General features: G+C 35.1%; 1 protein-coding gene across 1 annotated transcript in view; it reads right to left on the bottom strand.

The window, feature by feature from the left end:
* Nucleotides 1-793: 793 nt before the first annotated feature.
* Nucleotides 794-13336, bottom strand: part of Tfcp2 (transcription factor CP2) — a 49793-nt gene continuing 37250 nt past the window's right edge. Inside the window, exons 2-10 of the mRNA XM_015493360.2 lie at nt 11866-12017; nt 11229-11305; nt 9867-9972; nt 6755-6861; nt 5358-5510; nt 4201-4311; nt 3775-3863; nt 1707-1755; nt 794-1197 (exon numbers count right to left, since the gene is read on the bottom strand). Coding sequence (XP_015348846.1) covers nt 1099-1197; nt 1707-1755; nt 3775-3863; nt 4201-4311; nt 5358-5510; nt 6755-6861; nt 9867-9972; nt 11229-11305; nt 11866-12017 — 943 coding nt within the window. The 3' untranslated portion in view covers nt 794-1098. The remainder of the gene's footprint in view (nt 1198-1706; nt 1756-3774; nt 3864-4200; nt 4312-5357; nt 5511-6754; nt 6862-9866; nt 9973-11228; nt 11306-11865; nt 12018-13336) is intronic.

Below are 13336 nucleotides of genomic sequence, written 5' to 3' on the forward strand. Positions count from 1 at the left end.
TCTATATATATATATATATATATATATATATATATATATATGACTAAATGTAATTCTACAACATGTACAATCAGAAAAATGAAGGGGCTGGGATCAGAGCTCAGTGGTAGAATGCTTGCCTAGCCCGTGTGAAGCTCAGGGTTTGATTCTCAGCACCACATATAAATAAATTGATCACAATAGTATATAACCTTAGAAAAAAATTCTCATTTAAAAAAAAATGAGGGGCTGTGGCTGTGGCTCAGCAGTAGAGCTCTTGCCTTGCACGTGCGAGACCCTGGGTTAGATCCTCAGCACCACATAAAAATAAATAAAAAATGAGAAATCATACCCCATCTATGTATGATATATAAATGCATTTTATTGTGATGTATAACTAATTAAAACAAAAATTTAAAAAGAAGATACTAAATAAAAGGGAACTGTATAAATAAAATACAATATAGTGATATCAAACGGAAAATTTTTACCTACAAATGCCCCTTGATAAAATTATGTATGGAATATACATTTTTAGAAGTACTGCATGGAATAAGTATTTTAAAATTAAAGTGAATTCAAACCAAGAAGTGTTTCTTTTTAAGTCTCTCACAGCACAGCTCCAGATGGTGACAAAGTCTGAAAGATTTATGAAATTCATTTCATCAAAAAAATGCACTAAGCTGGGCACGGTGGCACATGCCTGAAATCCCAACAACTTGGGAGGCTAAGGCAGGAGAATTGCAAGTTCAAGACCTACCTCAGCTAATTAGTGAGGCTCTAAGCAGTTTAATGGGACCCTGTCTCAAAATAAAAAAAATAAAATGGCCTAGGATGTGGCTCAATGGTAAAGTGCCCCTGGGCTCAATCCCCAGTACATAATAATAATAATATAATAATGAAAAAATACACTAATGAAATGCATATAGGGGGACTTGGAACCCACATAGGTGTCCTTCAGTAGATAAATGGATAAAGAAAATGTATTATATATATTCAATGGAATATTACTCAGCTTTAAGAAGAATGGAATTATGGCATTTGCTAATATTAGAAACCTGTCTATCAGGATAACAGAAGACCCTTGAATGATTTGCTCATATCAAAAGTAAAGCAAATTTAACCTGAGAAGTTGGTAAAAAGCCTGGTGAATGTAGAAAAACGGTTTCGATGCAACCACTGCTGCGCTTCCTGAGGTGTGGTTGTTGGAAGGAGGTTCTGAAAGGAAGAAAGCATGTTTTTGGTAATTAAATAGATTCACTGGTGTATTACATAGCCAGACATCACCCACCCACCCACACACCTACTCAGACAGGCTTCGCTTGTTTGGAAGTTGTTTATACTACATCAATCTCTTTCTCTATCCAAGAATCTCTATCCTTATCTTTCCCTCCATCCTTATCTTTCCCACTAAACTGTAAACTCCTCAAATTGAAGGGTTCCTGTAGTCCCACTCAGGAGGCTGAAGTAGAGGGATCCCTGAAACTTACAAACTTGATACCAGTCTGAACAACATAGTGAGACCCCTGTCTCAAAAAATCAAAACAAAAAAAATCCCCAAGGGTCCTCCATTACTTGTTCGTATTTCCAGTTCCTACAGAAAAAATTTAATGAATGCTTGCTTCATGAATGAATAATATTCCTTAAAAATTGGGCATATCATAATTGCAGAGTCATCAAAATATTATTAGACATTGCAAATAATTGACATTTAAATTTAGACTTACATCAGTGACTGGAGGGGGAGGATCTGGCTGGTGGTTTGGTGAACCATTTCTAAAGAAACATTTAAAATGAAAGCATCAGTCTATGACTCATAGTAGGGTCCATTATCTCATTCTTCATCTTCACAGTAACTCCTAAGCCAGAGACTTAAAAAATCTGTATACTCTCATAAAGCATTCTTATTCTTTGATCAAAACTTTAAGTTATGTGTTAATTAACCTGAAAACTTCAGGGGGGAGAGAAGAAACTGTCATTTGCAACACTTTTATTACTAAGGAAATTAAGAAAACTATCAAAATTTTAAAAAGTGAAACTGATGAGAAAATAATAACATAACATAAGGGATTAGAGATATAGCTCAATGGTAAAACACTTGCCTAGAAAGCACAAGGCCCAGGGTTCAATTACCAGCACTCATGAATAAATAAATGCTATTAACAGAAACGGATTAGAATGAAAAATGTGGGGATATAAAAGTACTAGTATTTTACTACTATTACTACTATATTAAGTAGGTAAACATATACATAAAGGAAAAATACTGAAAGAAAATTTATGAACTGCATACTTTTCTAATGAAAAACAATTACTTTTAAAACAGCTTAAAAATTAGTGCTATCTAATTTGTGATCCAAGAGTTATCTCCACACCCGTGATTTTTCTTTATGCTTTCTTTTGTCTATGGATCATCTTTTTTCCCTAACGCTTATCTTTTTTATGGAAAAAAATTATCCTAATAATGAAGTACAGGACAAAAAAAAAAGAGAAAAATTTAAAACACAAACTTTAAACCACATATAAATATTTAAAGTTCCTATAAGAAGATTGCACCATCCTTGTGGATGGCAAGAAATTTTTGTTTCCAAAAGGTCTTTTTTTTTTTTAGCTTTGTACAGCGGTGCGCACCTATAGTCCCAGGTACTTCAGAGGCTGAGAAAAGAAGATCACAAGACCCTGTCCCTTAAAATAAACAACAAAAAATGTTTTTTCTCTATTTAGCCTTAGCTAAAATTTGGTATTAAAACTTAATATAATTTTAAAAAACAGTAATTAATTTATCTCAGGGCCCTGGTTATATATAGACCTTCTACAAATAAATGCCTCTTTTATGCTTAATTACTTCATTTTAAATATTTAAGCTACCTTAATTAAATACTTTAAGAAGTAGGTCAAACATAGAGCCTAAATAAATCCAAAAAACAAACATTATAAACAAACAATATGCTCACACTTTTTAGTAGCCTATTTCCAAGTTACAATATGGCTATGTAGAATACATGTTAAATGCTAAGACTGTAAGATTTTTAAAGACTTTTTAAAATTGGGGCAGGGTTCTACACCAACTTTCAATTATCTCTGATAGTGAAATGTAATATGCCAAGATTAAATGCAATCCCACAGATAATTCTAAAACTTTATTTTAACCATCATCTTCAAACTACTTTCCCCAATGATAGCAGATCCACAATAACTAGGTGTTAAGAACATTCTTAACAAGTAATAAAACAAATTTTAGTGTCTATACAATTGTTTTTCCAGTTGCCAATGACCACTTCCTGGTGCAAATCTGACCACGATGTGACATAACCACAACACGAGCAAAAATAAGGTAAATCAAGAAGCCTAAATAAGCAAGACAGGTGCTGGTGCACACCTGTATCCCAGCGGTAACAGAGGCTGAGGCAGGAGGATCACAAGTTCAAAGCCAGCCTCAGCAAAAGAGAGGTGCTAAGCAACTCGAAATAAAATACAAAATAGGAGTGGGGATGTGGCTCAGTGGTTAAGTGCCCCTGATTTCAATCCCTGGTATCCCCCAGCTTTCCAAAAATCACTAAAAGCTGACCATTAATGCTCTAATAGTTAACGCCATTTCAAGAATGAGGGGAAACAGAGGGGAGGGAAAAGGGCTATATATAAAATTGTTTCAATCTCTTTTGAAGATAATCCAAACCTCTAATACTGTAAAACTTCATCAAGACTGACCAAATATTGATTTGGAAAGTTAACAGAAACTAATGAAAGAATACATATTTAGTACAAACAAAAGCCAATTTCATTTCCCAGACTTACCCTTCCCCAAGAGAAAAACTGCTATGGGAACTGTTAAAGCCAGGTGATGGGGAATTATTGACATAGGTGATCTCAGGCCAAGGAGAACACTAAAAACAAAGGATAACTTAGATAATGAAAAAGCATATTTAATTCTAGTGTTCCATTAAAATATTATTCCTTGAATAAAACATCTTGATTAGTAAATCTTAATTCCTCAGAGGTCTCCATAAGCAAAAAAGAAGTATGCTCAGAAGTAAATTTAGACAGGCTAGAAATGACAGATTTTTCTTTAAGAGAGTAAAAATTAATGGGTCATAGGTATAGCTCAGTGGTAGAACGCTTGCCTAGCCATACAAGGCCCTGGGTTCAAGTCCCAGCACCACACATACACAAAAAGAGTTAAAATTATGGACTAAAATTGTCACCAAAAGAAATCCATTTTACCTCTGTGAGTATGGTTGTCTCATAGGAAGGCTGATATTTCTCCTTTTCATGAGGTGTTCGTTTCTCCATTTTCTCTCTATCTGTTTTTTGTTTTCTGTCTGCACCTTTGGGCTGAAATGAGAAATGTTCTATTTTAACCTCAAGTACTCACTCTTTAACCCAACAATATAACTTTTTTTCTTTTTTGGCAATGGAGATTGAACCTAGGCCTTGTGTCAGATACCACTGAGCTACATCCCTAACCCTTTTTATTTTTTATTTTGAGACAGGGTCTCCTTCAATTGCCCAGGATGGCCTTGAACTTGAAATCCTCTTGCCTTAGCTTCACAAATAGCTAGGATTACAGGTGTGCACCACCATACCTGGTTAACAATATTAATTTTAAAAACTTAAGTATTCACATCTGAAACAAACAGGTATGTACAATGATGTATGATGAAATGCATCACCCTATCTAAGTCTGAAAACAGGAAATTTAAATGTTTGATACAATTGGAAAAGAATAAGACAGATGGGAAGATCTCTGAAGTACATAGTTAACTGAAAAAAAAATCAAGTCTCAAAATGATTTATATAGTATAATTTTATTTATGTTTCAAATAAAGAAAAATATGTGAATACCTATGCATGCATGTATATAAAAGCATAAAAGGGAAGAAGTGTATATACCATGTTATATCAGTGGCTATCTCTGGGAAGAAGTTGGGGAGTTAGGGTAAGAGTGATTAAGGGAAATTTCAGTGTTGTGCTTTGAATACTTTTATATTAATGAGTCATTTGCAATAAGAATGTATTTATCCATGTGATAAAAAGAAAGATCAAAATAAAGAAGATCAGGTATGAATAAAACTAAATTAGTCAACTCTCCACAATTTTTGTGAGCTTTAAAAGAGCTTGTAACTTCAACAGGCTTTAAGAATTTTTAATGAGAATTCTTTTTCTTTCTTTTTTGCATACAGCCCCCTTTTCCAAGTTCCCATTATTCCATGCCTATACCCACATAAACTAACATGCATCTCAGCAGTCATTTCAATGACTCTAACTTAGACTGACTTTGCAGTTTTTGCAAAATGACAAGTTGACTTTCTTAGTAACTAATGTTAAAATAGAAAGATAAGAAAAAAGTATCCAAGGTCCAGCCCACTGCCCAGGAATACCTTGAAGACTTTGATCTGGCAACTGGCTGAGTGTAAGTGCTCAGTATATTCCCCGTTCTCATTCTCCTTGAAGGTATCAATTTGTACTCGGAATGGCACCCCCTTTTCTCCTCCATGTTTCCTCATTGTGAACTCTGTGCTAATACAGTGTACCTGAAAGGAATACAACATCAAGGCTTTAGTACTACTAGCTAGTCAACAATATTTTTTGAGAAATTACAAACAGCAAAACCTTTAACAAACATTTATGAATACCTACAAAAGACTTTTCCTCCATTTTGCATTCTGAAGAACATACAGTCTAATGTAGGAATTGAGAAAAATGTAAGTGATTTAAGAATGTAAACAAAGTAGATATACATATCTCATGCTATCAAAAGCTATTGTGAGGAACTAAATTTATTAACTGCTTCAGAGAATACAGAGTTCACATAAAAGAGAAATTATTTATGTTAGTACTGTTTCATTTTTAAGGTGGACTTTAGAAAGAGGAGGCAAACTTCATGCTGTGAAAATATGGAAGCTCACAGTAATAGATGAAAAATATTTGCTTGGCTACTGCATAAAGTCTAAAACTGGTGAATCTTAACAATAGAACCTTGTCTGATTGATAACCTACTAGCTTGAGTAAATTACTTAATCTTGGGGCTGCTTGTAGCTCAGTAGTAGAGCGCTTGCCTAGTATGTGTAAGGCCCTGGGTTCAATCCTCAGCACTACATAAAAATAAATAAATAAAATAAAAGGTATTGTGTGCATCCACAACTTAAAATTTTTTTTAATTTAAAAACTTAAAAATTACTCAATCTTTCTAAGCCTCAAAGACTGTTCTTACTCCACAGTATTATAAACCTTAAAGTTATATATACAAAGTGTTCATTTAACACAGTAACTATCTCAATGTTAAGTACTAAACAAACTAATAGTTATCATTAAAATAAAGATTTTTGGGGAAACTACCCAAAGTATAAATGAGATATGCAAATTCAATTTTAAGTATACAGATATTCAAAATATCCTTATAGATAACCGGGAGAATCAGAACAATTTAGACGCTAAATAACTGTTAGGTGAGTTAATGGTACAACCAAAAAATGATATATTATGCAGCCATTAATAGGAATTTTAGGAAGATATAAATAAATAAATTTGGGTAATTAGAAGAGCAATTAAAAAACTCCTCCATGCTTAGGCACATGTTGAGGAATTTGTACATGACAGGTTAAAACCCTGAAAAGAATTCAAATTTAGGGGCTAGGGGTGTAGCTCAGTAGTGAGGTCCTGGGTTCAAACCCCAGCACTCAAAAAAATTTCATATTTAACACATATCATCCATTAAGAAACAAACTGGTAGTAAGAGATGTTCTTCATAACTGGAAATACATTTGCAAGGCCTTACCTGAATAAACACAGATGTCCTCTTTGCAGGGTCCCACAAGAACTCCACTGTATTTAATTGTGTTGGATTAGCCCTAGGATCGATTATACCCACAGACATTGGGATATCTAAGAAACAAAATGGTAATCATTGAATGGTTATGAGGGCTCCTTGTTTTACTTTGTTTTGTTTTGAGATAGAGTCGTGCTGTGTTATTCAGGCTGGCTTCAAACTGTTGGGCTCAAGTGATCTTCTGGTTTAAGCCTCCCAGGTAGCTGGAATAAGTCATGTGCCATCACACCCAAGACTGCTCAGATTTATGTAAGAAAGCACTCATTCTTACATCCCTCATCCCTAGTTACTAAAATTTGGGGGATATAAAATCCATAATCTCTCTTTTTAAAATTTTTTAATATTTATTTATTATTTTTTTTAGTTTCGGCGGACACAACATCTTTGTATGTGGTGCTGAGAATCGAACCCGGGCCGCATGCATGCCAGGCGAGCGCGCTACTGCTTGAGCCACATCCCCAGCCCTAAAATCCTTATGGATTTCTCTTTATTGCCAATGTAAAATTTGATTAATGTTAAAACTGGGAGCTAGGGGTAGAGCTTAGTGGTAGAGCATTTCCCTAACATACACAAGGCCCTGGATACAATCCCCAACACTGAAGAAAATAAAAGTTAACATTGACTGAAGTATTCTCCTTTTGAGTACCTTTCTTCCATTTGACCAAGTCTTTGAAATCAGGCAATTTTAAGACAGTTTTCTTTTAATTTGCTAAAATTATATTTGAAAATAAGTTAGGTCTATATACCAGCTCTACTATCACAAAAACTGTAATTTATGATGAGTTTTATTTATAGTCTGAAGATTTGTGTTACTGCTGGAAGCACATTGAGAGGATTACTAGACAGGTGCAGCAGTGCCTGTACAAAGGCAGAAAGTGCTATATCACAGACAGACGCATGAAAAATTTAACAAAGATTGATGCTGACTTACCAAGTCACCAGGTAATCCTATAACACAGTGACAAATATGCTCAAGAAGAAAAAAATTGGGGGCTGGGGTTGTGGCTCAGTGGTAGAATGCTAACACAGCATGTGCAAGGCACTGGGTTTGATCCTCAGCACTACATAAAAATAAATAAATAAAATAAAGGTATTGTGTCCAACTACAATTAAAAAATAAAATAAAGTTAAAAAAAAAAGAGGGAAAATTTTTAATGGATTTTAGTAGAACCTTACTTTGTATTCCACTTGGTGTATATTCAAATATCATTCCCTGACTTTTCCTATTAATATTCAAACTAGAGAGATAAGGTTAGGTGATATTACTTATTATCAACCCCATGCTATAACTAAACTCCTGTTTTGGCATCAATGATTCAAACAAGAAAGCATCAAATAGATCCCATTCCACAATATTAGTTGTGTTGGATTCATCTGAGGTCAATTTCTCATACAAATCTCAGGATAACTGTTTGAGAACCACTGATTTCTCAGGTAAAATCAGTAGTTCTTAAGCTTGCTTAACAACTATATCTACCAATAGAAAATATTAACCAACTGCTGGGGGCAATGGTGCATGCCTATAATCCCAGAAACTCAGGAGGCTGAGGCAAAAAGATTGCAAGTTCAAGGCCAGCCTCAGCAACTTAGAGCCTATCTCAAAATAAAAAAAAATTAAAAAGGGCTGAGGGTATAGCTCATGATAGAGTGCCCCAATGTTCAATCCCCAGTAGCACCCACACCACACACAATGCTATTCAAAGGGCCAGTAAGCTTATGAAAAGATGCTCAACATCACTAATTATTAAGGAAAATTTAATCAAAACCACAATGAGATATCACTTTACACCCATTACAATAGCTATTTAAAAAAAAAATTGAGGGCTAGGGATGTGGCTCAAGCGGTAACATGATCTCCTGGCATGCACAGGGCGCTGGGTTCGATCTTGAGCACCACATAAAAATAAAGATGTTGTGTCCACTGAAAACTAAAAAATAAATATTAAAAAATTCTCTCTCTCTCTCAAAAAAAAAAAAATTTCATAGGTTGGGGCTGTAGCTCAATGGTATAGTGCTTGCGTGACATTTATATGGCCCTGGGTTTGATTTCTAATACCACATAGACACAGATACACATACACACACAAACACACATTAAGTATTGGAACCTTTGAGCGCTACCGGTGGGAATGTAAAATGTGCAGCCACTGTAGAAAATAGTTCTTCCTCAAAAAAATTAGAATTTAATTCTGTGATCCAGCAATCCCACTTCTGGGTATATACCCCAAAGAAATGAAACCTGAGACTCAAATATTTGTACATCCAGGTACACAGTAGCATTATTCACAATAGCTAAAAAGTGTTCATCAACAGATGAATAGATAAACAAAATGTAGTATATATGTAGTATATAAATATAATGAAATATTACTTAGCCTTAAAAAGGGAAGAAATTCTAAACGTACAAGGCCCTGGGTTTGATCCCCAATACCATACACATATATGCATGTACACACACAACACAAAAAAAAAAGGAAAGAAATTCTAACATGGAGGAAACACTATGCTAAGTAAAAGAACTCAGTCACAAAGGGATAAATATTGTATGATTTTATTTACATGAGGTATCTACAGTAATCCATTCATAGATTCATAGAGACAGCAAAATAGAGGACACAGGGGCTAGGAAGGAGAGGGGTGATTATTGTTTAATGAGTACAGAATTTCAGTTTTGCAAGATGAAAAAAGTCCTGGAGATGATGGATGGTGGTGATGGTGGCACAATAAAGTAAATGTATTTAATACTGAATTGTACAGCTAAAAATAGCTAAAAAGATAAATTTTATATAATACATTATAATATTACATGTTATCATATTTTCCCACAGTTTAAAAACAAAACAAAACCACCCTGAAGTCATGGATGCAATTGCTACAAAAGTGAAATGTTTATACTTCCAATTTCAATTTTGATACCATCATACAAATAATTTTTTGTGTTTAGTAAATAACCACTTCAAGGCTCATGCTAACTGAGCCTCTGAAGCATATGAATTAATATAAATGTCAGCTAAAGAAAACAATTCTCAGTCCATCCTTAAAGGCATTTGTCTTAACTCACCTATATCAAGAATTCTATCACCAGGTCGGTTCCACCGCCAGCCCTCCAACTGCTGATGTTCAGTGTACTGTAGCCTTCTGTCATGGAACACTACGCGGAATATACTCTAAAAGGAACAACAAAACCAGTTAACAGGCTGTCTTGAAAATCAGCGCTGACAAAGGAAAACTAGTTGAGTCATTGTTAATTGGGTTTTTAGACAAAATCTAAAGTTTTCTTAAGATTATTTCCCTCTAAAACCTGTGCCAGATACCAAGTTCTGTGTCAGGATAAATTTTATAATTTCTCACATATAATCTTTTTTAAGTATTTATTTTTTAGTCATAGTTGGACACAATACCTTTATTTTACTTACTTATTTTTATATGGTGCTGAGGATTGAACCCAGGGCCTTCACATGTGCTAGGTAAGTTCTCTACTGCTGAGCCACAACCCCAGCCCACATATAGTCTTTGTAGTTAACTGTTAGGACTCCTATGTGAAGCATTTCTATATGCTTCTACTCTTACACTACATAATATCTGGCTCAGTTCTTCAGGTATATATGAAAAACTCATCACATTCCCTGCTTGCTAACCAGATATAACCTGAAAACACTTAGGGTTGGTACAGCCCATTTCCATCAACTTTTCTTTTGTTACACTTCCCTTGTGGAGGTGCCTTTTAGTCCCTACCACCACTTTTACAGCTGCTCATAAAAGTCCTTTGTCCCAATTGTGTTATGATTTCTCAAAATCCTTACTGTCAGTCTAGACAAAAAGAACAACTATTCATAAATAGCAGTTTCTGTTTTCCTTGCTATAAGGACCAAGTATCCAAAGAGCCACTGAAGTTTATCTAAAGATCACAAGGAGAAGCCAGAAGAGGTAGTGCAGGCCTGTAATCCCAGTAACTTGAGAGGCTGAAGCAGGAGGATCACAAGTTTGAGGCCAATTGATCACAACTTAGCAAGACCTTGTAGCTCAGTGGTAAAGTACCCTGGGTTCAATCCCTAGCAGCACACGCAAGCACACACACACACACACACACACACAGTCAAGGAGGTTACTTTACTCCACCCAAAAGAACTTCACTGAGCCACGGGACTACCCTGGACATGAACTAGTAAGCCTTCTGCATCTCTGAAAAAAAACCATGTGAAGAGGGGGAGCTTAATCTGACTCCAAAGAAAAAATACACTAGCTTCACACTCCTCCAGCCAATTGTAACCGATAAGATAAACCATTAAACTCTTAATGAAAACAAAAGAATATTAGACAAAAAAAAAAAAAAAAAAAAAAAAAAAAAGAAAGAAAAAAATCAATCAAAAAGGGTCAGTAAAAGCATATTGTACAGAAGAATGATTTACTCCTTTTCTTTTACCTTCACCAACTTGCCATTAATTTCTGGAAGTTCTCCAAGTTTCCTATTGTCTAGCATTCGAATTTCATAAGACTGCCCTAGAAAAAAAAATAATTACATAGGGTACTTATCACAAATAAACTTATCTAGGTTCAGAAAGGATAAAATTCAGTTGGCTGTATACACAGGTAACATAAGAATCAGTGACAATCTAAGGCTTTACTAGATGCTAGGCACTGTGGTAAGCACTTTCACATAATTTTTCATGCAATTTATATAACTTTCTAAGGCATTATCAATCTCACTTTTACAGATATGGAAATTAAAACTGGAAGAGTTTAAGCAACTCATCCAAGGCCACATAACTGGCAAATAGTAGAGTTGGATAGGATAATACTTCTCAGATAGTAACCAGTGGGGACATGGATTAGAACATGGATTAGAAAGAGAGAGCTGGGAACTAAAAACAGACAGGTAGACAAAAGGAGCCAGTCATATATATCAAATGTGACATTAAAACTCAAATCTCTTAAGCAAAGCTTCTAATATGACAAAGACACTCTAGAAATATCTAAATTTTACATTAAAAATGTTTCTAATAAAATAACATGTATTCAGCAGGTCTGCGCTAATATGAATGGTTGAGGAAGCATCTAACCTTGATTGAGATAGGTCAGAGTTTCATCATGAAGTTTCACTGCTGGAGAGGTGGCAGCACAAAGCACATATTGAAAAGGTAGGATTTCATTCTCGTTATCAGGAGGCAAACTTGACTCTTCTTGCTTAAAAATGGGCAATGCAAGGACATCACTAAAATAAAACAAACAACACACTAATATCAGACAATGAGGCAAAAGCAGATTTACGGTCCAAAAAATTTAACTCCAATTTGCTTTGGAAAAGTCATAAACATTCCTTACTTTGGTACAGTTTCATCCCAACCATTCAGTTCAGATTACCTGCTGTAATAGCCCTTGACCACAACAATCTAAGTGATGACAGACATCCGCTACTAAAACCACCCAAAGACAGAATTTCTAGGAATCATTGTCAGAGGGTCCTAAGGGCTCTGAAAATTATATGCAGAATTCCAAAATGTAAATTTAGGACACTCAGGGATGTGCTTTGGATATGGTTTTAGTATGTCCCTAAAGGTTTTGAGCTGGAAGCTTGGTCCTCAGTGTGGCAATGCTGAGGTAGTAAAACCTTTAAGAGGTGACGCCTACTGGAAGGTAATTAGGTAATGGGGCACCCCTCTCAAAAGGGATGAATGCAGGTCTCTTGGGACTGCATTAGTACCTGAGAGAATGGGTTGTTATAAGGGTGCTTGGCATCTCCCTTGAATATCTTTATTAGGTACATTTCTCACCAGGCATAGCTGCAAACACCTGTAATTCCAGTTCTCTGGAGGCCAAGGCTGAAGGCTCACTAAAGCCCAGGAGTTCAGGGCAGGCCTGGGCAATATAGAGGAACCCTGTCTCTTAAAAAACAACAAATCTAAGTGTATTTCTATCACTCTGACACATTCTGATGTCATCTGCCAAGTGGCCCTCACCAAAGCCATATATCAGTGCCATGCTCTTGAATCTCTAGAAGTGTGTGCTACATAAACCTCATTTCTTTATTCTTCACCCAGCATTAGGTATTTTGTTAAAGCAACTCAAAATGGACTAATATACTCAGTACTGTATTTGCTTTCACAAAGGCAACTACAGTAACTTTATAACCACATTAGCTGATCTACTATAAGGACTAAAATAATTTTTATAATTCTTTAGAAGCCACATAAAAAGAGCAAATCAATTACTAGTACATATTTCAAAGTGATCTAACTTTATGTGGAATAAAACTAATATTGAGATGTCCCTACTAGCTATCTCCACCAAAAAAAAAGCTTCTTATATCTATCAGGTTTCCTAAACTTGCAAACAAAAGATATACCAAAGAAATTCAATGAACTCTAGTATGCTAGGCATTCTCAGGTGCTGGGATAAGAGTACTGGATTAGGTCAGAAACTGTAAATTTCAGTCCCGGAAAATTTAGGCAAATTATAAGCCAGCTTCCTTGAATCTTCATTCCTTCATCTACAAAGTGGGAACTGCATTTTATGTCAAGAACAAATAGAACT

This window comes from Marmota marmota, unplaced genomic scaffold (genome assembly GCF_001458135.2).
Source record: "Marmota marmota marmota unplaced genomic scaffold, marMar, whole genome shotgun sequence".
Classification (NCBI taxonomy): Eukaryota; Metazoa; Chordata; class Mammalia; order Rodentia; family Sciuridae; genus Marmota; species Marmota marmota.